Genomic DNA, 24,878 nt, shown 5'->3' with positions numbered 1-24,878 from the left:
CTTGAACTCAGATCTGCCGCCCTGTGGCCCTTTTCCAGTTTCAGCGCGGGGGCTTGATGCCTGCTACAAGTGTTGGGAGGACAGGACACCCAGAACCTATGGGGCGCAGTTGCTTGGGTGGAGACAAAAGCCCTGAGTCAGAGAAGGTAACTAGGACTCACAATGCGGATGCCAAGAAACAAAATACCTTTAAATCTGAAAACAGACAACTCAGAAACGAATGCATGAAACTAATGCGTGAACTTGGGATTCTGTGTCTTCCTCTCCCTCTGCCCCTCCCCTGCTTGCACTCCCGTCTTTCTCTCTCTCTCTCTCAAAAGTAAACATTAAAAAATTTAAAATAAAATAAAATAAAATGGAACACCTAGGGGCGCCTGGGTGGCTCAGTCAGTTAGGCATCCGACTCTTGGTTTTGGCTCAGGTCGTGATCTCAACTGTTTGTGAGTTTGAGCCCCCCATCAGGCTTCATGCTGACAGCATGGAACCTGCTTGGGGTTCTCGCTCCTTCTCTCTCTGCCCCTCTCCCCGCTAGCTCTCTCTGTCTGACATCTCAGAGCCTGGAGCCTGCCTCAGACTCTGTCTCCCTCTCTCTCTGCCTCCCCCCCGCCCCTCCCTCCCGCGCACGCTCGGTTTCTCCCTCTTCTCTCTCTCTCTCAAAAATAAAACATTTTTAAACAAGAAGGAGAAATAATATATCTTTGGTTTTGCTTATACATAAAGATGTTGTGAAGGACTCACCAAAAAATTAATAGAAGTAGTTTTCTGAAGGAATCAAGACCTTTTGCTCTTTGCTTTTGTGTATTTTTGGAAGCGAGTAACTCTGTCGCCTATTCAAAAATTAAATGTAAAACTTCTCCCGGAGCTAGATAGGGAACTGGTCCCAGGTCCAGCTCCTGGGAAGGCAGAGGAAGCCTGGAACAGGAAAATTCCTGTTCCTCCCACGTTGTCCTGTCTTTGTCCTTTTTTATCTTTTGTAATTTAAGTAAACACTTCAGCATTTGGATCACCTGATATCTATTTCCTTTCAGATGTGAAAGTAAAGAAAAGACTTGATACCGAAGATGCTTTGGAGCCAGAATACTTCCTGGATTAGACCCCATGATTTGTATCCCGTGGGTAAGCGTCACTTTTGTCCCAGTGCTCCTAGGACCAAGCCAGCAGTCACCCCACCACCCGGAGCCCTGTTGGGGGTAGCAAACGGCTTTCCCTGCTGAGGGGCCCAGTATCAGCCCATCCGGTGCCAAGAGCCAAATGGAACGTAGATAGGAAGCCTGTGCTGATCGATGGTCTGGATTCAGTAGGAGCACCTGCCCTACTATTAATTTTAGGAAAACAAACAACTAAATAAGAATGACTTCAGGCTCCACAGTGATGGAGAATATCCTCGTGAGCAACCTGAAGAGCAATTTCTCTTAATACCCTCATTCTAATCCAGGGAGGAGTTTATCACTCGACTCCCATACTTAACACCACCCTTGGCAAACACCTTTACCTTTAACGTTTCTTAACCAACAACATGCCTGTGTATTCATATTCTGAGACTTTTTCCAGGCAGGTAAATGCTTCTCGGGACATTCTCTCAACCAACCAGCCCTGGTATTAGCATCAGCTCCCAAACAGAGCTTATTTTGGATTCACTCAGGTTGAAAGCCTTGGGCCATGGGCTGCTGATACAGACAGTGACCTTCTAAGAACCCTTTACTGGAGCTTTTTTTTTTTTCTTAACACATGGATGTCGCAATCCAACGTTAATTAAGCCATGTGTACAAAAGAATGCCAGACCCAGAGCAATAATTACAAATTGAGCCTGGAGAGAGTATTTTTGCTGGTCTAATATTTTTTTCTTCTTCCTAGTGTATATCGGCCTCATGGTTGGTGTGGTATTGGCGTGGCCTGGTAAGAGATTTTCTTGGCTTGGCTGAATTTCGTGTAAGGGACAGAGGATTGGGGTGACCATTCAGAAGTCTAAAATGCGGGGAACTTGATTTCTGATCCCAGATCTGTTGCCCATTTTTGTCTGAATCCTTTTTCCCAGATTTTCTCAAATACTCTCCTTTTCTGTCAAAGGAGCCAACAGTAGCCACATTTTCTCATTTGTCTCTCAAAACTCTTATAAGAAATTAACACCAGAGATCATTTTATTTATTTTTTTTTAATGTTTGTTTATTTACGTTCAGTGGGAGAGAGAGTGCCTGTGAGCAGGGGAGGGGCAGAAAGAGAGGAAGAGAAAGAGAATCCCAAGCAGACTCCACCCTGTCAGCACAGAACCCCACTCAGGGCTCAAACCCACGAACCGCGAGATCACCACCCAGGGGACCGTGACCTGCAAGGCCACACCCTGAGCCGACATCAAGAGTCAGACCGGTAACCGACTGAGCCACCCACGTGCCCCACACCAGAGATCATTTTAAAACTCCTTAAAAGAATTTTCAGGGGTGCCTGGCTGGCTCAGTCGGCAGAGCGTGTGATTCTGGATCTCAGGGTTGTGAGTTCGAGCTCCATGCTGGGTGTGTAGATTACTTAAGAATAAAATCTTTAATAAAATCTTTAAAAACATTTTTAAAGGAATTTTCAACTTAAAGCCCCTTCACCGAAGATTGAGGAGACAGACTATGCCAAACAAAAAACAACCCGGACATAATTTCCCTTTAATTTGCATTCTTACACCTGTTATCTGGTGCCAGGTAAAGGAAAATAATTTTTCTGAACTAAACACCTTGCCTACATATAGAAATCCGCCCCCATAATCTCATTGTGCATTAACTATATATCCAACCTTGTGATGAGCACAGAGGACGAAGAGTTCGAAGTCAAGAAGCAAAGGCCCTAGGTCCTAACCACTGGAAGCTTCAAGAATCATAAAAAGTGAATTTGGGGAAAAAAAAAAAAAAAGACTTGCATTTAAACAGGATTTGACAACATAGCTTTTTTTTTTTAATGTTTTCATTTATTTTTGAGAGAGAGAGAGAACAAGCGGGAGTGGGGATGGGAGAGCGGGGGAGGGGGACAGAGGATCCAAAGCAGGTACTGACAACAGAGAGCCCAATATGGGGCTCGAATTCACACACTGTGAGATCTTGACCTGAGCCAAAGTTGGACACTTAACCCGACTGAGCCACCCAGGTGCCCGACAGGTATAGCTTCAGAGTCTCATTTACCGCTGCCTCTTGCCAGCTGCATAATATTGTATAACCCAACTCTCAGCCTTACAGTTTGTAGAATGAGTCTCTTAACAGCACCCGCTTCAGCATTGCTGCCCGGATTCAATGCCTGGAAAGAGCCAGTCTAGGCATACATTTATCTGTCCCTTCCTTCCATGACTGGGGGACAAGTGCGGTGGGAGATTCAGTGGAGGGAAGGCAGGCAGAGGGCTGAGCGAGCTGCTTAGGGGACTCCAGAAAGAGGTGGAGTGGAGTTGAGAGAATGAGGTGGCCCAGGACAGGATAACATAGATCATTTTGATTCAGCGGGCCACTGAGAGTCCACGATAATTAAGCGTGAGCCGAAATTCTGTTTGCACAGTGCCGAGTTCCTGCATCCTAAGCTTGCCTGCCCTAACAATGTGTTGTTCATCAATTAGTTATATGACTTCATTTTTCATGTCCACCAGAACCATTTCCTTCCTGTGGTTCCAAGGCCCCTGGGGCTTCTGTGCTGGGAGTGTGGGCTCCAAATCCCAAGGAACAGATGGGATAGGAGCCAAGCTATACCTTGAGTTCCAGATTCAGCGTTTCTTTTTCTTTCTTTCTTTTTTTTTTTCTCCTGTTTCCTTTAGATTTTTCAGACGAATCTTGCACTTTAAAGGTGACATTTCGCAGCTTCCGGCTTATCTTGTCATGGGAATTAAAAAACCATTCGATTGCACCAACTCACTATACGTTATGGTACACAGTCATGAGGTTGGTTTGACGCTTAATTTTCTTCTTGCTAAAGGTCTTATCTTTCTACTAATTGGGGGGTGGGGAAGAGTCGTCATCTTACTTATGATAAAGCCTCTCTCTCCTCCTTCTCTCTCTGGTTTGTATTCAGAGCTTTAAAAGTCCAAAGACAAGACACAAGTCCATTTTTTTTTTTCAACGTTTATTTATTTTTGGGACAGAGAGAGACAGAGCATGAACAGGGGAGGGGCACAGAGAGAGGGAGACACAGAATCGGAAACAGGCTCCAGGCTCCGAGCCATCAGCCCAGAGCCTGACGCGGGGCTCGAACTCACGGACCGCGAGATCGTGACCTGGCTGAAGTCAGACGCTTAACCGACTGCGCCACCCAGGCGCCCCCACAAGTCCATTTTTAATTAGGCTGAATAATGTCATATTCCAAAACCACTTCTAACAAAACTTGTATTTATAACCATTTCTACCAGGTCAAAGCCTCAGACGCACAATAATTACGGCGTATGGTTTTTATAATTATTTCTCTGACTCAGTAAGTCTGAATGTTTCAAAGCACTGTTTTCTGAGGACAGGAGTCCAAAGATCTGGTGACCATATCAATGTCGTGTTCACTTTTCTTTACTCGGTGGGGGAGGGGGGGGGGCGGTGGCACATCAGAGAGCTGCCTGGCCCAGACCAGGTCCACGGTCTGGCTTAATCACTAATCAGCCGTGACCTTCAGGCACAGAGCTCGGCTTCTCTGAGCTCAGTATCCTACTTATAGGTTGCCGCAGAGATTAATGCCATAATGGAGGGAGCCTTCTATGGCTCTCTTTTTCCGACGTCTGACATCACCCTTATAAGTTGTCACTTTGATCTAGTAGCTGCGTTCTTTTGTTTGCTGTTTATCTGGCTAACAGCTGTTACTACCACTGACTGGCCCATGGAAGGCCTCTTGTGAGTTTCTCTGGTGCCTGCCAAAGTCTTAGTTTCTCTCTGCGTTAGGTGGTCACGTGTATCACCTACTTACCTTTCTGAGGCTCAAGAAATCAGCCATCTGTGTTGTCCCTATAGAACAGGCTGATTTAGGCCTGGACCCTGCGATCTTCAGCTGGAGAGAGAATGTGTCTCAGGGAGGACACTCCTGATGGTCTTGTAGGGGCAGAGAGATCTGGGACTTCTGTCATGAAAGTGTAATGTTTGCTCATTTATTCACCCAGCAAATATTTACTGAGCACCAACTACATGGCCAGGGGACCAACCATGAACCAAAGCCCTTGGTCGCCTGGAGCCTAGAGCAGACATTCGGAAAGTAGACAGAAATACCAAAAAAACAAATAAAGATATAATGTGGTAGGTGATGGTAAAGGAATGCAGGAACATGAAGACAAGCGAGAGAGGGGGTGGACATGATGGGGTAAGGTGTTCCTTTTTTTTTTTTTTAAGCTTATTTATTTATTTTGAGAGAGTGAGTGGCACAAGCAGGGGAAAAACAGAGAGAGGGAGAGAGAGAATCCCAAGCAGTCTCCGTGCTGTCAGTGCAGAGCCTAATGCGGGGCTTGAACTCATGAACTGTGAGATCATTACCTGAGCTGAAACCAAGAGTCAGATACTCAACTGACTGAGCCACCCAGGTGCCCCTAGGTGTTCCATTTTATTTTATGTATAGATTTTTTTTTATTTTAATTTTTTTAATGTTTATCTTGGAGAGAGAGAGAGAGAGGGAGGGAGAAAGACAGAGTACAAGCAGGGGAGGGGCAGAGGGAGAGGAAGACACAGAGTCTGAAGCAGGCTCCAGGCTCTGAGCTGTCAGCACAGAGCCTGACGCAGGGCTCGAACCCATGAACCCGCGAGATCATGACCTGAGGGGAAGGCGGATGCTTAACCGACTGAACTACCCAGGCATCTTCCAAGGTGTTGCATTTTAAATAAGGTCGTTAGGACAGGCGACCTGATACGGTGATGCTTGAGCAGAGACGTAAAGAAATGAGGAAGTGAGGCCTGCAGTTAACGGAATCTCCGTCACATAAATACTAAAGTTTGCCTTTTCTCATGTCTTTCCCTTTCAAAGTAAACCAGACGATATGAAGATCGTGGAGCACTGTTCAAATATCACAGCATCATTTTGCGACCTAACCGATGTGTGGGAAGTCCTGCCAGAGACATACATCCCCAGAGTTGATGGATTCAGGGGAAACACAATGCTGGTCAGCTGTATCAGCGATTTCTTCCTGGCAACACACGGTGAGTTCATCTCTGCTTATCATTTTCATCATCATCATCAAGATCATCATTATTTGCTTTCCCGTGACATAGGCAGGTCTGCAGAGGTGTCTGAAACTCAGGGCTATGTTTACCAGCTGGCCTTGCCCCTTCGCGGCTCTGGACCTATGAAGTGTTTGCTTCTCGGAGCCTTGGTTTTCTCATCCAAGAAGTGGGACGATAATCTGTCCTTTGCCGGCGATTCCTCACTGCCTGTCTAAGGCAGGCGTTCCGGCAGCAATGGTTGGTTTGTTCCGGTTCATTTCCTGTCACAACCTGACAGGAAGTAGGTCGGGAGGTCCAGAAGGCCTGCATCTGAGCTGTCCCAACCCTTTGGGCCAATGTTTTCCTTAATACGGTACCCCCTCCCCCAGATCATAAGCCAATAGTTCTTATCTATGTTAGTTCCCAAAACACATGTGCACCCGGGGCACTCGGAGACCGGAGCCCGAGAGTGGGTCTGCCTGTCTTTCTTTCCCTATGACTGGAGGCAGCTCCCTGTGGCACTTGTGTTAAACAGCTCCAGGGTGGCTGCTGGTGGCCCTCGGCCAGACTCCAGCTCTTCTTCGAGGTCCTCATTTGCAACTTGTTTCCAAGAGAAAGATTTGGTTTCAGCTCCCTGTTAAAGGCTGTGTGGATGTGCGTTCACACATTCGTGCTTAGCAAAGTGACAATGACCGAATCCCACTGTCGCAGACAAGATTCCCTGGATTTGTGTGTGTGTGTGTGTGTTTATGTGTGCGTCCAGAAAAGAAAAGAAAGAAAAGCACAACTTATAGATCATGGCGCTCAGACCATTACAGAAAGTACATTACAGTAAGGATGAGACGTCATTTGTCAAGACTCAAAATGGTAAATGTCAAACACATGTAAATACCCAGGCTTAGGGGAAATGCGGAGAGTGTACTTTGAACATCTGAAAATCTGCAGCAGGATGTATTCAAATCTTGCCATGTCCCTGCTCTCATCCAGAATTCCTCTTTAATGGTTTGTCCTACAGAAATAATTGTGGACAAATGTAATGATTTAGCTCTAAGAATGCTCATTGACACAGTGGGTCTATTCAGAAAATGTAGAGACAATCTAAATATTCAAAGCAACAGATTGGGGCGCCTGGGTGGCTCAGTCGGTTAAGCGGCCGACTTCGGCTCAGGCCATGATCTCGCGGTCCGTGGGTTCGAGCCCCGCGTCGGGCTCTGGGCTGACAGCTCAGAGCCTGGAGCCTGTTTCCGATTCTGTGTCTCCCTCTCTCTGACCCTCCCCCATTCATGCTCTGTCTCTCTCTGTCTCAAAAATCAATAAACGTTAAAAAAAAAAATTAAAGCAACAGATCAGTTAAATTATAGTGCAGCCAGACGCTTAGTGGAATAGAGTCACCCCTAAAAAGTTAACGATGAAGATCCAGGGTCAGCCAACTTTCTGTAAAGGCCAGAAAAGAAATACTTTAGACTTTATGGGCCACATATCATATACCATATCACCTGTCCTTCTTCAGTTGTTTTACAACCCTTTTATTATTTTGTAAGTTTATTTATTTATTTATTTATTTATTTATTTTGAGAGAGAGAGAGAGCAAGCAGCTGATGGGAAGAGAGAAACGGGGAGAGAGAGCCAGTAGGCTCCACACCGTCAGCATGGAGCCCAATGCTGGGACTCCCAAACTCATGGCTCATGAGATCATGACCTGAGCCAAAATCAAGAGTTAGGCTTAACCAACGAAGCCACCCAGGCTCCCCACAACTCTTTAAAATATAAAAACCATTCTGAACTGGCAGGCTGTGCAAAACTCCAGCCCACAGGCCCATTTTCCACCCCTTGATGTAGACAAATATGCATGGATATGTTTGTGAATTAAGTGAAATATACACCATGCAAAGCTATAGGTAAGAATGATTTAATTTTAGATGAGATGTGTGTGTGTGTGTGTGTGTGTGTATGCACTAGTTCAGTTTATATACGTGTGTGTATATATTTCCATGCAAAGCTATAGGTAAGAATGACTTAATTTTAGATGAGATGTGTGTGTGTGTGTGTGTGTGTGTGTGTGTGTGTATGCACTAGTTCAGTTTATATACGTGTGTGTATATATTTCCATGCAAAGCTATAGGTAAGAATGACTTAATTTTAGATGAGATGTGTGTGTGTGTGTGTGTGTGTGTGTGTGTATGCACCAGTTCAGTTTATATACGTGTGTGTATATATTGACACTGATACGATATAGACAAAACACGATTAACCACATTCAGGGACACTTGCCTACTGTATTTTCTGATATTTCTGCAATGGTTGGGTATCATTGTTACTGCGATACGAAAAGAAGTCATTTTGTTTAGAATACAGGCTGAAAATTCCGAAAGGATGGACTTCCATCCTGGAGCCTTCCGTTTCTTGTGGTAATAGCAAATCACATCGCTTTTAGTCTCAGTTTTTCACCAATAAAAAAAAAAAAAAAAGAATACAACCCATGCGTCACCTAAGACCGTAGGTTACAGAGAAGATGGTTGTCAAGAGGTCAGGTTGTATTACAGCCACAGGAGCGTTGCTGCGATGCAGTCATTGGCTGACACCACTGGGGTCTGTTTCTGGTTTCGTTTTCTCCACAGTGTCTTTGGAACCACCGGACTTTGATATTGTTGGCTCTACCAACCACATCAACGTAATAGTGAAATTTCCACCAGTCATTCCCAAGATACTAAATGGCGAGCTCTTACAGTATTACTTGCCGCTCGTCATCGAAGAACAGTCAGGGAAGATTGTTAAGAAGGTAAGTGGCTAAAACAGTTCTGAGCTGGCAGTGAATATATTTGACTGTCTTCTTAAAAAAAAAAAAAAAAAAAAAAAACAAGGAAAAAGACATTTGTAATGATTTGAGCAACTGAGCCTAAAGGGTCTGAATCCGCGGGGTCTGACTTTAAGCAAAGAAGTCTCTATAGTTCATTCATTGTGGAAATATGTTGACTTAGCCTAGCAGTGTGGTCTTCTTTCAAAGAAGAGGCCACATGCGCCACCTCGAGGGGCACACAGGAAAGGGAAAGGAATGTGGTGTGGACAAAGAGAACAGGCTAATTGCAGCACACTAGGGCGAAATCCCAGGGTGCTGGGATGAGTGGAAGTGGGCCCTCCCAGAACAGCAGCTGACATGTGCATAGCCCTTTGCCGATGAGAAACCCTTGCAAGTACCAGCCCACAAGTCACCAGGGGCAGGGGCATGTCAGGCAGAGGGCACAGGAAGCAGAGGTCCTGAGGCTGGAGTGGACCCAGTGGATTTGAGAATCAGGGCAGGGAGCTGGAATGGAGTAACCGGGACAGGAGACTAGAAGGAGGTGAGATCAGGGAGGCAGTGGGGCCCAATCTTGTTGGGCTTTGTGGGTCTGAGGCTTTGAAGTATCATGAAGCTGCTGGAGGTCCGGAGGCTTTAACAGGGCATCCTGGCTGGTGTATTGAGAATAAACCACAGGAGCCAAAGGTGGAGGTTGGGAGGCCAGTTAAGAGGCTGTGGAGATGGTAATTGCTTAGTAGGAAATGGCAAATTACAATTTTCGCTGTAATATCTACCTGGATATAATCAACGCCCTAATCAAAACAAAATGAAAATAACAGAGGGAAAAAAATCAGCTTATGTAGCTCAGAGACTGTACGAAGCTTCTTTAAATATCATAAACCAGTCACATCTCATTGGTATTCAACCCGTGAGCTACTAACTCTGTTTGAGATTATTATTATTATTTTTTTTTCAACGTGTATTTATTTTTGGGACAGAGAGAGACAGAGCATGAACGGGGGAGGGGCAGAGAGAGAGGGAGACACAGAATCGGAAACAGGCTCCAGGCTCTGAGCCATCAGCCCAGAGCCCGACGCGGGGCTCGAACTCACGGACGGCGAGATCGTGACCTGGCTGAAGTCGGACGCTTAACCGACTGCGCCACCCAGGCGCCCCGAGATTATTATTTTTAAAATAAGAAAGCTATGGGTATTAGGATATTGACAACACCATGAGAGGAAAATGATGGTTAATAAGCATCTTCTTCATTAAAGAAAAGTAATCTTTATTTATTTTTTTTTAACGTTTATTGATTTTTGAGACAGAAAGGGACAGAGCATGAACGGGGGAGGGTCAGAGAGAGAGGGAGACACAGAATCCGAAGCAGGCTCCGGGCTCTGAGCTGTCAGCACAGAGCCCGACGCGGGGTTCAAACTCACGGACCATGAGATCATGACCTGAGCCAAAATCGGAAGCTCAACCGACTGAGCCACCCAGGTGCCCCAAGAAAAGTAATCTTTAGATTAAATTAGACCAAGAAAAAAAGAAGAGACTACTGGTGTAAGCCAGGTGACAGATGGTGGTGGCTTGGACCACTTGGCAGTAATGAGAAGTGGTTAAGTTCTGCATATATCTTGCAAGTGGAGCGGACAGTATTTTTGGATGGGTTGGATGTGCCATGGGGTGAAGAAAGAGACAAGAGCGTCTGGATGGATGGAGTTTCCATTAATGAAAATGGGGAAGATTACAGGGGCACCTGGGTGTCTCGGTTGAGCGTCCAACTTCGACTCCCTCTCCCCCTGCTCCTCCCCCATTCTCTCTCTCTCTCTCTCTCTCTCTCTCTCTTTCTCTCTTTCGGTCTCAAAAATAAAAAAAAATTTTTAATGGGGAAGATTACGGATGGAGGAGGTGGATAATTGGGTATCAGTAGCTTGGATCTGGATATATTAAGTTTGAGGTGCCAATAAGGCATCCAGGAGGATATAGTGAGCAGGAGTTGGATGCTCTGAGTCTGGAGTTCAGGGGAGAGCTCCTCGCTGGAGAGACGTCCTGGGGAGTCGTTGGCTTCTTGGTGCGTATTGATACCTTGAGACAAGGTGAGGTCACCTGGAAGTGGATATGCAGAGAGGAAAGAGGACGTCCAAAGTCAGAGCCCCAGAAGCCCAAAATAGAGAGATCTGGCAAATGAGGAACCAGCAAAAGAGACTAGAGGGGTGCCTGGCTGGCTCAGTCAGTACAGTGTGCAACTCTTGATCTAGGGGTTGTTGTGAGTTCAAGCCCCACGTTGGGTGTGGAGGTTACTTAAAAATAAAACCTTAAAAAAGAGAGAGAGAGAGAGAGAGACTGGGAAGGAGCAACCAGCATGGTAGGAGAACAACTAGGTGAAAATGATGTCCTGGTAGCTGAGAGAAGAAAGTTCCAGAAGGAGAAAGTGATCTACTGAATCAAATGCTATAAATGGGACACGTTAGATGAGGACTATGGATTGGGTATTGGCTTTAGCAACATGGAAGTCCTGGTGACCTTGATAAGAGTGATTTCAGTGGAGTGATGGGGTGAGGACCTGGTAAGAACGGATTCCAGAAAGAGAAGGAAGAGAGAAATTAGAGACAGTGAGGAGAACTAATTCTTCTAAGGAGTTTTTCTGTAAAGAGGAGAGATACTCTGTGGTAGCTATGGGAAGCTGGGGTCAAGAGAGAGAGATTTTATTTTATTTTATTTTATTTTATTTTATTTTATTTTATTTTTATTTTATTTTATTTTTAAGTTTATTTATTTTGAGAGAGAGAGAGAGAGAGAGAGAGAGGGAATGAGGGAGGGGCAGAGAGCAGGGGACAGGGAGAATCCCAAGCAGGCTCTGCACTATCAAAGCCTGAGTCGGGGCTGGAACATGAACCATGAGATCATGGCCCGAACCAAAAAAATCAAGAGTCAGACACTTCACCAACTGAGTCACCCAGGTGCCCCATAAGAGGGACATTTTAAAATGGAAGAACTTATGGGGTGCCTGGGTGATTTAACTCTTGATTTCAGCTCAGATCATGATCTCACAGTCGTGAGTTCGAACCCTGTATCGGGCCGCATGCTGGGTGTGGAGCCTGCTTAAGATCCTCTCTCTCTCTCTCTCTCTCTCTCTCTCTCTCTCTCTCTCTCAAAATAAAGAAAAAGAAAATGGAAGAAGTTACAGCATGTTCATATGCAGATGGGATGTTCCAAAGGGATTGCTGGACCATGTGCTTGAGGAAGTGAGGAGGGATGGAATCTCATAAGCACAAGAAGGGATTGACCTTGGTGCAGAGCAGGGACTGTGCATCCAAGGCGAGTGTGGGGGCGGGGGGCAAAATACTCAGGCCAGCTTCTGTTTGCCTGGTGAAACAGGAAGTGAGTATGGCAGACTTCAAGATCACACAATGGCAACACCAGGTGTGAAACCCAGATAGTCTGATTCTCAGCTACTTTTGGCTATTTCTCCTGGAGGCAAGAGCCCTCCCTCCGTGACACTGTTTCTACTTCTGCCCCCTTTTTCTTCTTCACTGCTTATTGGCACTGCATGAGAGTTTAGTTTGTTAGAGCTCTTTCTTTCTTTCTTTCTTTCTTTCTTTCTTTCTTTCAATTCTTCCTCCTTCCAAATAGAAATTTGCAGAAAAACATTATTACAGAAGGCCGTATATGAACTGCTGGAACATCCTGATTCGTAGAACTGTTAGTATTTTGAAAACCATAAAACTTCACGCAGAAGTTGTTTTTCTTTTTTTTTTTTTTTAATTTTTTTTTAATCTTTATTTATTTTGAGAGAGAGACAGAGTGTGAGCAGGGGAAGAGCTGAGGGGAGGGAGACACAGAATCCGAAGCAACATGGAAGTCCTGGTGACCTTGATAAGAGTGATTTCAGGTCCTGAGTCCTCCAGGCCCTGAGCTGTCAGCACGGAGCCCGACGCGGGGCTCGAACTCACAAACTGCGAGATCGCGACCTGAGCCGAAGTCGGACGCTCAACCGACTGAGCCACCCAGGTGCCCCGAAGTTGTTTTTCTTGAAAGAAACTTCATATCATCTCTCTAATTCCAAAATGGAACAGAACTACCTAGGAACAGAAGGGGCAAGGTGTCTAAAGGGAGAAGATGAGGAATTAGACATCAGCCACAGTTCCGCCACAGCCATGCTGTGTGGCCTTGGAAAGTTACTGAGCCACTCTGAGTGGTAGTTTCCTCATCTGGAGAATGGCGATCGTTGCGACTCTGTGGACTGGTTTCATAATCACATTCGTTAATATGTACGAAGGCACTTCCTGAAGAGTAGACCCATATCATTAATGAAAAAAGATAATCTCATTTTTTTATGTTCTTAGTTTTGCAAGGTTATCTTAATGCATGACAAAATAATCTTGTAAAAATGACATCATGGAAACATTTTTTTTTCTTTTTTTTCATTTTATTTGCCTGAGAGAGAGAGCACAAGTGGGAGAGAGGGGCAGAGGGAGAGAGAGAGAGAGAGAGAGAGAGAGAGAGAGAGAGAGAGAGAGAATCTTCAGGAGACTCCATGCTCAGTGTGGATCTCTCAACCCTTTAACCAACTGAGCCACCCAGGTGCCCAGACATCATGGAAATTTTTATTCCTCGTTGAACCTTTTTCTACTTGTTATAAAGTGCAGTTGCTAGACTAGATTTCATGGTTTAAAAATGTGCATCTAGTTTTGTGCTAAATTGCTGGCCCCAAATGACTTAAAAATACTTTTTCTTTTCAAGCCTGAGATCTTTCTATCCCCATTTAAGATCTGAGGACAAATCCCCAAGGAGGCTTGAAGGGCCTGCCTGCAAATGAAATTCTCACTCAAAGCCTTCCTGATTTTTTTGCTTCTTTTTTATAGCATCACCCCAAGCTAAATGGAAACATCATTGGAAATGTCACTTATGTCATCGACAAGCTGATTCCAAACACAAACTACTGTGTATCTGTCTATTTTAAGTCTAAAGATATGGGAGCAATAAATAGATCTCCAGTCAAATGTACCTTCCTTCAACCTGGACAGGAAACAGGTATAAGTGTTTGAAAACTCATGTTCTGCTTTCATTCCGAGGGAAAACCTGGTTAATGAAAAGAATCTGAAAGTCGTGGAGCCCTGAAGGTATTCCTTCCACGAAAAGCCCATCACAGAGATGCTTTCTGTTGGTCAGTCTCTACTATGCGGTGAAGTCACTTTTAAGTTGCCATAGCAGAGGGACAATCAGGTATCTGTCTTTATAAAGTCAGATCCTCTGAAGTGGCAACACTTTTAGTTTAGCTCAGGGAGTCGGGATCGAATTCAGTTCTGGGTGCCCTTGGGTTGGCCATTATTCAAGCTAGCTGCTGGAGGAGGCAGGGTTACCGGGACCAGTTGCACGCACAGGTATCAGAGGGTCAAATTGTGGAGGCTGGGTGTGGCCCACGGACGTGGCCAGCTTGCAGGAAAGTTCGCTATAGCTTGTAGATGGAAGGGAAGCTCACCAGTGCGTATGACATAGTCCCTCATGAAGACTAAAAAGTCCTGTTGCGAAGGCATCAGAACGGGAAACAGCCTAGTCCCCGAACCTTCCTCTGAGTGGAGAAATCTGCAGTGAGAACAGTCGGGCTTAGGGACGTTCGTTGCTGATTATTTGCTTGGGAAGTAACGAGGCCCCTAATTGTTTTGCCAAAAGTGAAAGTCTCCACCAAAGAAGCCTTTCTGAATTTCCCAACCGACGAGAGTTTCTTTAATGGTCTGACTTACCAGAGTACAGACAAGATCAGGTGGGACAGAAGAAAGCAACCGCAATGGTATGGCTTCCTTGGGGATTCAGTGGACACAGGCCTGGCGCCTAGTGCTTGGAGATGCTCAGTGTGATTTGACTCTCCTGTGTTCCGCAGGGTCCAACGACGCCCGGAGCGATTTTAAAGGAAAAAGTAGCTCCTTTCAAGTACCTTTAAAGGAAAAAGGCATTAGCTTGAATCATTAGTGTAGGGTCAGTCAAATATGGGCAAACCTGAACTTGCCTATAAATTCCTTATGCCTGTAGCTCTTAGGAAAATGGGAACCCCAAACAAATCTACATACGTATGCCCTAATACCAATTCTCCAACACCAGCCGGGTGTCCAGTGATTCCATTCCTTTCTGACGTTCTCTGGAGTTAGCAGGCCCCACAGGTTAAGGGGCTCAGACTCAAGACTGCCCCCTCTTCGGGTACCAGCTGCAAGTCTGGCCATCCAAACTTCTGTGCACTCTAACTACAAATTCAGAGGGTCCCACACTCCCCCTTCAGATTAATAACTCACCAGGACTCATGGGACTCAGGAAGCACTATACTTAGGATTACTTTTTTTTTTTTAATGTTTATTTATTTTTGAGAGAGAGACAGAAAGAGCGTGAGCAAGGGAGGAGCAGAGAGAGAGGGAGAATCCCAAGCAGGCTCCACACTAACAGCAGACAGCCCAAGGTGGGGCTTGAAATCACGAGCCATGAGATCATGGCCTGAGCCAGTCTGACACTTAACTGGCCGAGCCACCTGTTTTATCATAAGAATACAATGAACGGCCAGATGCAGAGGCACAGAGTCTGGAAGGGTCCCGAGTGCAGGAGCTGCTGTCCCCATGGAGTCAGGGTGCACCACCCTCCCCATATGTCCGTGTGTTCCCTGATCCCGAATCTCCCCAAGCCTTGCCGTCCAAGAGTTTATACTGGGTTTTATTACGTAGGCATGATTGATGAAATCGTCATCCACTAGTGATTGAACTCCCATCCCCAGCCCTCCCCCCTCCCCAACAGTCAGGGGCCAGCCGTTCCACTCTCTAAACACCAGGTTGGTTTTTCTGGTGACCAGCCCCCTTCCTGGAGCTATCCAGCACCCTCCCTTGGTTCATTAGCATAAACTCAGGTATGGTCCCCCAAAGACACTCCTGTCGCTCAGGAAATTCCAAGGGTTTTTAATGGTCTGTGCCAAGAACCAGGGGCAAAGACCAGATTTTTATTATTATTATTTTATTTTTCTTATTGTTGTTACTATATTTATATTGTTATTATTATTATTAGACAACGATCTTACAAACAAACGAAACTGCAAAGCCAGCTGAGTAGAGAACTATTTTCTAGTCTCCTCATGGAATACTCTGTCCTTCCTCCGGTGAGGGGCTTTTCCCCTATACCCAGCAATTCTCCCACACCAGCTCAGGGTCCTGCAATTTAACTCAAGTCTGGCACTGTCTACCTGGTGTTCGGGGCTCAGTCCCACAAGACTGTCTCCACCACCGCTTCACATGCAGGTCAAAGTTGTCAGGGGTCTCAGAGCTCTATGCCCTGCAGGAACCGGGGACAAAGACCAAATAAGTAAATATTTTTTATCGTAAATCACAACAGCAGCAATAAAAACTCAGATTAGTAACGTGACATGACAGACGATGGTGGCCTAACACTCAGCCCCCACTTGGAAGATGAATGTAAGACTGACCAAAGGCACACGTTCCCTGGAGGCTGACATGCGCTGTGATTACTCGGTTTTTGCCCTGCCTTTTCTGTTTCCCCTGCTAAAAAGAGTCATGCAATAGCATGGCGTCGTGTCATTTCATCTTTACGTGGTGTGAACACATGATTTGCACATGAAGTCAGCCTCCCTTCTTGTATCATTGCCCCAGACAGTGAAAGGACAGGTACCCCTCGCTATCCAAATATTTGATGTCTCAATTCTTATTGTCTGAAACTCAGGGACCAAGCAGGTTCACATAATGTGGACTCCTCACTGTCCAGATTTGCCATCTGAACTACCTTCAACTGGCCCAACTTGGGAACCAGACCGGTTAGGATGGCGGAGGTGGGGGTGGGGGGGGGGGGTCGGTGCTTAAAAGACAACCTGGGACCAGTGTTAACTTCCTCAGACTCAGCGGTGAATACCACTAGCTTAGGGCATCACTCGTATGGGGGGAGTTTAGTCCAGAGATTGAGAGAAATGTCTCCCCTTTGGTCAAGTCCCAAATTAACCGGTTGGTTCTTTTGCTAAAGCCCTGAGGGAAAGCTGTGCCCATCCATTTGACAAATATTTATTGGGGCCCCACTGTCTGCTGGATTCTCTTGTAGATGCTGGGGAAACAGCAGTGAACAAAACAAATAAAAATAACGCTTCCTGACCACGTGGAACTTACATTGCAATAGAGAGACAGAAAAACAAAATTTAAAAAGCTACTTGCAGTCAGAAGGTTGCAATTCTCCAAAAGGAATTTTGACAAGAAGCTTGAGGGGCACTCAGTAGGACAAAGTGGTCTCTGTAGAGCCCTGGTGTGGCCAAAGTCCAGCCTCAGAATAACCCAGTTGTTTTTCTCAGACAAACTCCCCTCTTCCACTTCTTTCTGCCCGTCATGTCTACTGTTCAATCACAAACTTTCGAGTCCCTTTTGAAGATCTAATTAGCTTTATTGAACGATTTGTGCGTTGAGCAGCATCCCATCTAGCAAGTATGAAGGAGCTCCAAAGGGCTGCAGAAAGAGAAATGCTTTTAAAGGCCGAACGAGGAAGTCAGACCAAAAATAGGATTACTTTCAGGTGAGGTCACCTCCCTTTGAGGGACAAAAGGATCTTATTATGTTAGGTGGATTACCTCATGGTGCTGAGTTGGAAATTCCAGAATGACCAGTGAAGATTACAGTTTGGTGATGTGGGCCAGGCATAAAATGACTCCTTTTTGGGCCTTGAGTTTTCTTTTTAACCGTATTAACAGGTGGCTGTTGAGCCTTTGAGATATGGCCAGTATGAATGAGAAACAGGGTTTTTTTCGATTTTGATGATTTAAATTTAAGTAGTCACATATGGCTGATGGCTACTGTATTGCATGGGGCAGTCATAAAACATCATTATAAACTGGAAGAAATTTCACGTTTAAAAATAAATCTGCCATTTTCATCATTTAAGAATATGTATGCTTGGATTACTTTCACTCTTTTGTCTGTAACAATAGTTTTTCCCATGTTTGTTGTTCTTTGATACCTTATTCCACTCACCTGTGATAATTTATTGAATTTATTTTGAAATAAAGTCATTTCATTTTTCATCAACAGAGTCATCAGAATCCGCCAAAATAGGAGGAATAATTATTATGTTTTTAATAGCAGCTGTCTTCATAAGCACCATATTAATACTGAGACGGGTTGGTTATATATGCTTAAGAAATGATTTCCCCAAAGTTTTGGTATGTAGTCTTTTTTTTTTAATTTCTATCTTTATTTTATAACTTAAGAATTTTTATTATATTCTTAACTATTTTCACAGAAGGAAAAAAAACGTTTTCTAAAAACACTAAGATGCATTATCACTCTGGGTGACTTTTCCATCCCTATAAGTATATATTTACATTTGATGCTTTCTGTTTATACTTGGCCCACGTGTTACTTTTAATGGTCACATAGTATCCCATTGTTATTAATGTCCTATTTTTCCCTCAATCATTTGCCAGCTGTAGGCCATCCGAATTGACTTCTTTTTCCTTCCTTTTTATTATTTGGCCTTTATGAATAATGCGGTATGTTTCATTAACATTTTATAAAGATTTTCTTTCAATTTGGATTACTTCAGTGGAACATATACACAAGGTGGATTTATATTTTTTTTTAATTTTTTTTTAACGTTTATTTATTATTGAGAGACAGAGAGAGACAGAGCATGAATGGGGGAGGGTCAGAGAGAGAGGGAGACACAGAATCTGAAGGAGGCTCCAGGCTCCGAGCTGTCAGCACAGAGCCCGATGCAGGGCTCGAACTCACAAACCCAGTGATATCATGACCTGAGCCGAAGTCAGACGCTCAACCGACTGAGCCACCCAGGCACCCCTGGATTTATCTTATAAAAAGATAAAAGAATTAATTTGCCCCTCATTTGTCATTTTCTCCATCCCATTGCTGTCTTCCTATATTCATTTTATCAGTTTCCATTCAGAGATATCTTATTTTTCTCTAAACTCATTTCATCTTTTTCTTCTCATTTTTATAAACAACTGCACATTTAAATATTCCTCCCCAGTTGATAAAATTGTACTATTCTTTTTCTTTGTGTTTTTACTCCTTCGGATTGGGTTTTGGGGGCTGCTTAGGGGGTGGTGAGTGTGCTTGGGGAGATTTTAATTACAATGGGTATTTGAACCCAGCCCGCATTTGGCCCCGCCTTAGACACCTTAGACGTAGAGGACTCTGTATTGGGTTTCATCCACACTGTGATCCCTGCCTTTCAAGTAGGGACAGTTTTGATCCTTCCGTGTAAGCGTATCTTTCAGTCTTTTATGTTAGCCGTCAGTTGCGGCCTTATCGGTGCCTTAATCCGCCTCTTCCTGTCTGCCAAGTATTTATTCCTTTGGCCTTGAGGTCTTAGACAAATCCTACCCCGATATGTCTCACTGTAGCCTTGAGATATAAAGGTCCTTATTACCACACCTACTCCCTTCTAGATAAATTCTCTGCCTGACTTACCTAAAATGGTTACTAATCCCCCGCCAGGTCTCCCTGGGGTTCCTCCCATCCCTAAGGCGAGTCCAAATTATACACCAATTATAAATACGCCTGTTATTGTGTTGACCCCAGGTACGAAGAGGACGTGTTGTTATTGTGTCTTTCTCATACTTCTTCATGAAAAATTGTTGCTCTGTGTTTAAGTAAAAACCCTAGGGGCGCCTGGGTGGCGCCGTCGGTGAAGCGTCCGACTTCAGCCAGGTCACGATCTCGCGGTCCGGGAGTTCGAGCCCCGCGTCGGGCTCTGGGCTGACGGCTCGGAGCCTGGAGCCTGTTTCCGATTCTGTGTCTCCCTCTCTCTCTGCCCCTCCCCCGTTCATGCTCTGTCTCTCTCTGTCCCAAAAATAAAAAAAAATTAAAAAAAACCAAAAAACAAAAAAACTCTAGGAATGGCAAAGCAGAACACTCTAGGCCTCGTGTATTTGTGTGTATATGTGTTTCATCAAGAACAGATGTTAAAGTTTTCTTTTTCTTTTTTTTTTTTTTTTTTTTTTTTTTTTTTGCATTTAACAAATATTTACCGAGTACCTACCACGTGTTTACATGTTCTAGGTGCTGGGGATATAGAAAAGAACAAAACAAACAAAAACTTCTGCCCTCCTAGATCTTAAAGTCTGAGGACTAAGGGTAGGGACTGTGACAATTTATAGATGATATAACTGGCAAAGTAAAAAAGTCACATGAATCTAGAGATAAATGATTAGGATTAATACGTTTAGTGACGTTGGTACATACAAAATAATCAACATAAAAAATGCTTGCGTTTTTATACACTAGCAATAATCGGAAAACAAACATGAAGCTGCTTTTCAACCTCCAAGAAATTAAGTAGGTACACAACTCGTAGTATAAAGCCCTGTGAATTTTCGCAAACTCAATGCACCCATGTAATTCATGCCTAAATCAAGAAAGAGAATATATAATCAGCCTCTCCAGAAGTCTCTCTCCTGCCACCTTCGAGTAACTAACCCCCACCGAGGATAACCACTATCCTGATTACTAACAGCATAGATTAGTTTTATCTGGTTTTGAACTTGAAATCGTACAGTTAAGTGGAATCATATAGTTGATTTTAAATACCATTGCAATAGTAATAAAAAAATATTTTTAAAACATTAAAGAATAAATCTAACAGAGGATGTTACAGGTCGTTTGTGGAGAAAATGGCTTCTTGAGAGACATTAACAAAGATTTGGTCAAACAGGGAGCCCAGAAACAGACCCACACGTATGGAAACATGTTTAATGATGAGTAGATATTGCCATGGGGACAGGATTGGCTGGGTCAATAAGTGTATCTATCTGGGAGAAAATGCAACTGGAACTTTACCTCACACCACACACAAATACCAGTTCCAGGTATATTAAAGGTTGTCCTATGAAAGGCACTGTAGGAGATTCTATGTGACCTTGGGGTAAGGAAGATTCTCTCAGACGCAAAAAGCAGACACCATAGAGGCTCGACGTGGATACGTTTTCTTGCGTTAAAACTGAGAATTTCGTGTCATCGAATGTCCTCACAAAGAGAGTAAAATGGTGAACCACGGGCTAGGGGAAAATACATGTGAAATCAATAATCAGCAAACAATTAGCATCCAGGTGATCTGAAGCGCCCCTAGGAATCCTGTGGGAAAAAAGACGAACAACCCAACAGAAAAATTGTCCCTACGCCTGGCTTGGGTAGAGTAGGGGAAGAGCAGGTTTGCCCAAGTGGGCAGCCCAAGTAGGCCTTAGGAAAATAGGAAGATGGTGCTGATGACGATTCCAGGTCTCTGAAAGGAGTCTCCTGACCACCTCCTCGTTCGCCCCACCGTAGTTAACCTAGAGACAGACCCACCGACGGGGCAAGACTCAGCCTTGTTCTCCTGTGTTCTCCACAGCTCTCTGCTCGGCTGGTGTCCTGGTGGTGCTTTCTTCCGAGAGCTGGAATAGAGTGAGCTCCAGTCTTGCCATTCCTCTAACCCTCCCAACTCTTTTAGGATTCCCCTCTTCATCCCGAAGATCCTCCAGTCCAGGGGGCTGTGACCCGGATACAATGGGCTCTCCAGAGTCTCTCCTCACCCACGGTTCCCTGACACGCCCTAGGAGAATCTCGATGGACAGATTTAGATGGCAATCCAGAATCTAAGTGGCCGGAGTCCCCTGAGCAGCAGGAAGCGGCGAGGGGAGCCCCGCGGGAAGGAGTGGAGGCCAGAACATAGCCTCTGCCGCAGGCAGCCTCCGCCGCTCGGTGTTCGTGCCCCCTGGGCACGTTTCTTAACCTCTCTGCCTCATTTTTGTCATCTGTGAAATGGGGATAAGAATAGTAAGCCTGCTTCGTGGCCGGGCCGTGAGGGTAAAACGAATGACGACACGAGTGAGGCACAGAGACCAGTGCCCGGCAGGTGGGAAACGCTGTGTAACCGTTAGCTGTTGTTGTTGCTGTTGGCCTCACTGTCCTCATCCTCGTCACTGAACAGTTCATCTCACTGAGTTTCATTATGTCAGAAAATAAAGAGCAAACACTCAGAATTGATTCTCTCTCTCTCTCTTTTGTTTTTAAGAATTTTAATAACTTGTCATCCTGGGTCTTTCTCGAGAGGCCACCCTTGGAAACAGTGGCTTTCGTGGAGGTGATTCACGTTAACCGGAAGAAGAAAGTGTGGGATTATAATTACGACGATGAGAGCGACAGCAATGATGAGGTGGCCCCTCCAATAAGCGGAGGTGGTTATACTATGCACGGGCTAACGGGCAGGCTTCTGGGTCCGGCCTCTGCCTCCTCGGCCACCTTGGAAGACTGCAACCAGCCGGACGCTGAGGAACCCGATCAATCCGAACCTGAGGCTGACACCGAGCCCCTGATGGCAGGATGGCCCAGCCCCAGGCAGTCGGAATGCTGCAAGAGTGGGGCCTACAAGGAGAGAGGGAGGCTGCCACAGGACCCCGTCTCCGAGGATGATGACAGCGCCACCGAGGAGTCTGGGGACAAAATTACCTTCAATGTAAATTTAAACTCTGTGTTTGTGAGGATCCCCGATGACGACTCAGAAGTACCCCCGACGTCACCATCTTTTCTAGAAGAGACAGCCAACCTAGAGGATTCAGATGAAACAGAAATAAGCTTTCTGGCAGCCAGTGGGGAAGGAACACAGCCACCCTTCGCCAGCCCCTCTGCAGAGTGCCCGTGGCCTGAAGACGCTCTTTCTGACAAAAGTGACAGTTCCGAGTCAGATGCGGACATCAGGGATGGTTATATAATGAGATGATTCCCAAGGATAGTTAATTAACAAGGACCGATGAGGTTCTCCCTCCGCGTACGGTCACCAGCCCCTCCGGGGCCTGCCAGCGATGTCGGAGGGAAGGTGCTGGAGACTGCAGTCTGCTGGGTGATTCCTGGTGACGTCATCTATGCAGATTCCCAGGATGGCCACATGGGACCCTCCTATCCTGCAGTGTATTGTTTACATGTCCCAAGGGATGCACTTTGAAGGGAAAGTGTCCTGTCCATTTCCTTCCCCGCATTTATAATGGTTCTGCATCCTGTCTCCCAGAGCAAGGAGCAGGGTCCCCTGCATCTTTCCTGGGTGGTCCAAGACCCTGCAAGTTAATGAAATTAGCCAGGGTGGGAGTGGAGAGTGAAAAGGAAGACACTCAGCAGGGTTCCTAGCAGGTACAGTCAGCAGTGGTGGGTCCAGCAGGCTTAAGGGAGGGGCCAGGAGGGAAAAAGCAGGAAGGGAAGGCCACCAGAAGGAAAGAAAGGGGACCCACAAAGAAACAGAAGCACAGGTTCCGAGTTGGAAGTGGGGAAAGTGGAGCCCGGTCTTGGGCTCCTCCCCGATGTCACATTCTGTCTCCTACACTCAGAATTCAGCTCTCCTCAATTTGAATGAGGAGGACACGTTCGCACACAGAAATAACTCTGGTGTCAGGCAGGTGACTCCTAGGAAATATCTGCCTGAGGGAGAGGGATAGAATCTCAGTGCCAAATTTTAAGATTAAAAAAAAAAAAAAAAGCGAGAGAACAAATGTAAAATCGTTTCAAGGTCTTCAGAGGAAATAAGGTATGAAATAAAATCCCTGGAGGTCCTACTTAGCAATTTAAGAAGAGCTGTGTGCACGGATTCCAACTGTCCTATGTGTGACCACAGTTCCTGTGGAAGGAGGGGTGGGGGGCAGGGGAAGAGAAGTTCTAGAACATCATGTAGCAAACAGTACAAGAACTAGGACTCAGAGGTCTGACTCTGCTATTTCACTGTGTGACCCCAGGTACTTTGCTGAGCCTCTCTGAGCCTCAGTTTCTTCATTTAGGAAATAAGGGGATTGGACTAGGTAATCTCCAAGATCCTGTGGTGCTAGGAGAAATAGCTAGGAGAAAATACACAAGAATTGGGGCACCTGGGCTGGCTCAGTCGGTTGGGCATCCGACTTCAGCTCAGGTCATGATCTCCCGGTTCGTGGGTTCGAGCTCCACATCGGGCTCTGTGCTGACAGCTCAGAGCCTGGAGCCTGCTTAATAACCTAATGAAATCACCTAGGAAAGGAACTTTATGATGGAAAGTGTCCATTCCTCTGTCCTCTTAAAGCAACTATCATATTTTGAAAGATTTCCAGAGTGATATTTTGGGATAAACTTTTTATGGCTGTGTTGATGTATGTGTGTGTGCTTCAGTTTTGTATAATTGTCATAAGTTGGTGAAGGATAATAAATACTTTTTAATAAAACTGGGTAATGCCTTCGGAGTTATTTCTCATTAGAGGGGGTAAATACACAGATGATTTGTGGCTCTGCCGGCATCTCTAGGGTTGCACGGAAGTCCCTCTGTGTGCGGTGGCCTGTAGGGACCAAGGGAACATTCCTCGCCCCTTGCTGTGCTCATGGTGGAGCATTCTAGGGTCAGACGTCAAGCAGTGCCTTATATCACCACGTACTTTATACCCTGCTCTGAACTTTCCAGCCTCACCACTGCCCAAGCCTTGAAGGAGGAAATTAAACGTTTCTCAGCAATCTCGTGAGAGAAACAAGTTTTTGCCCAATAAATAACTTGGTTCTCTGTCGTTTACCCCTAGGTGGGAGGGGGTGACGTAGACTCTTTCAAACTGTCTTTGCTAATAGAGCGCCTTAAAATCAGCTTACTTTCAGGGAAAGGGGGTTCTAGAGAAACCCTGGAGGCAGTTTTCACTGGAGAAAACTTGGGGGGGGGTACGGAATGGTGTCAAGAAAACCCACCACCACCCATGACCCCAGATAGAACCTCTGGGTGGGCGTTGTAAGCTACTTATCTAACTTGGAAGAGCACGCCTTTAATGCTGGCGGGGTGTCTCCCCCAATCCGGGTACCTTACGTACAGTTTTGCAAACGGTTTACTACCGGTGTTTTCCACCCACGAGTTGGGGGTAGCAAGTCCCCTTCCGTCCCCGCGTCTCCCGTCGCCAGGCCCCACCATCTCTCTCTCCCCGGGGCGCCGGGGTGCGCAGGACGCCGGGCGGGCGAGGGCGGGGCCCGGGCCGG

General features: G+C 45.5%; 1 protein-coding gene across 3 annotated transcripts in view; it reads left to right on the top strand.

The window, feature by feature from the left end:
- Positions 1-24,095, top strand: part of IFNAR2 (interferon alpha and beta receptor subunit 2) — a 32,452-nt gene extending 8,357 nt beyond the window's left edge. The window contains exons 2-10 of one of the 3 annotated variants that reach the window (XM_043593709.1): positions 39-146; positions 1,029-1,116; positions 1,855-1,896; positions 3,776-3,899; positions 5,944-6,116; positions 8,738-8,898; positions 13,761-13,929; positions 17,949-18,079; positions 21,931-24,095. In XM_043593709.1, the coding sequence (XP_043449644.1) occupies positions 1,062-1,116; positions 1,855-1,896; positions 3,776-3,899; positions 5,944-6,116; positions 8,738-8,898; positions 13,761-13,929; positions 17,949-18,079; positions 21,931-22,635 (1,560 nt within the window). In that variant the 5' untranslated portion in view covers positions 39-146; positions 1,029-1,061 and the 3' untranslated portion in view covers positions 22,636-24,095. Of the gene's footprint in view, positions 1-38; positions 147-1,028; positions 1,117-1,854; positions 1,897-3,775; positions 3,900-5,943; positions 6,117-8,737; positions 8,899-13,760; positions 13,930-17,948; positions 18,080-21,930 lie in introns of those variants that run through there. The other 2 variants (XM_043593710.1, XM_043593711.1) reach the window with 2 other exon arrangements.
- The last annotated feature ends 783 nt before the right edge of the window (positions 24,096-24,878 follow it).

This window comes from Prionailurus bengalensis, chromosome C2 (genome assembly GCF_016509475.1).
Source record: "Prionailurus bengalensis isolate Pbe53 chromosome C2, Fcat_Pben_1.1_paternal_pri, whole genome shotgun sequence".
Lineage (NCBI taxonomy): Eukaryota > Metazoa > Chordata > Mammalia > Carnivora > Felidae > Prionailurus > Prionailurus bengalensis.
This window is presented reverse-complemented; position numbering and strand designations above follow the sequence as displayed.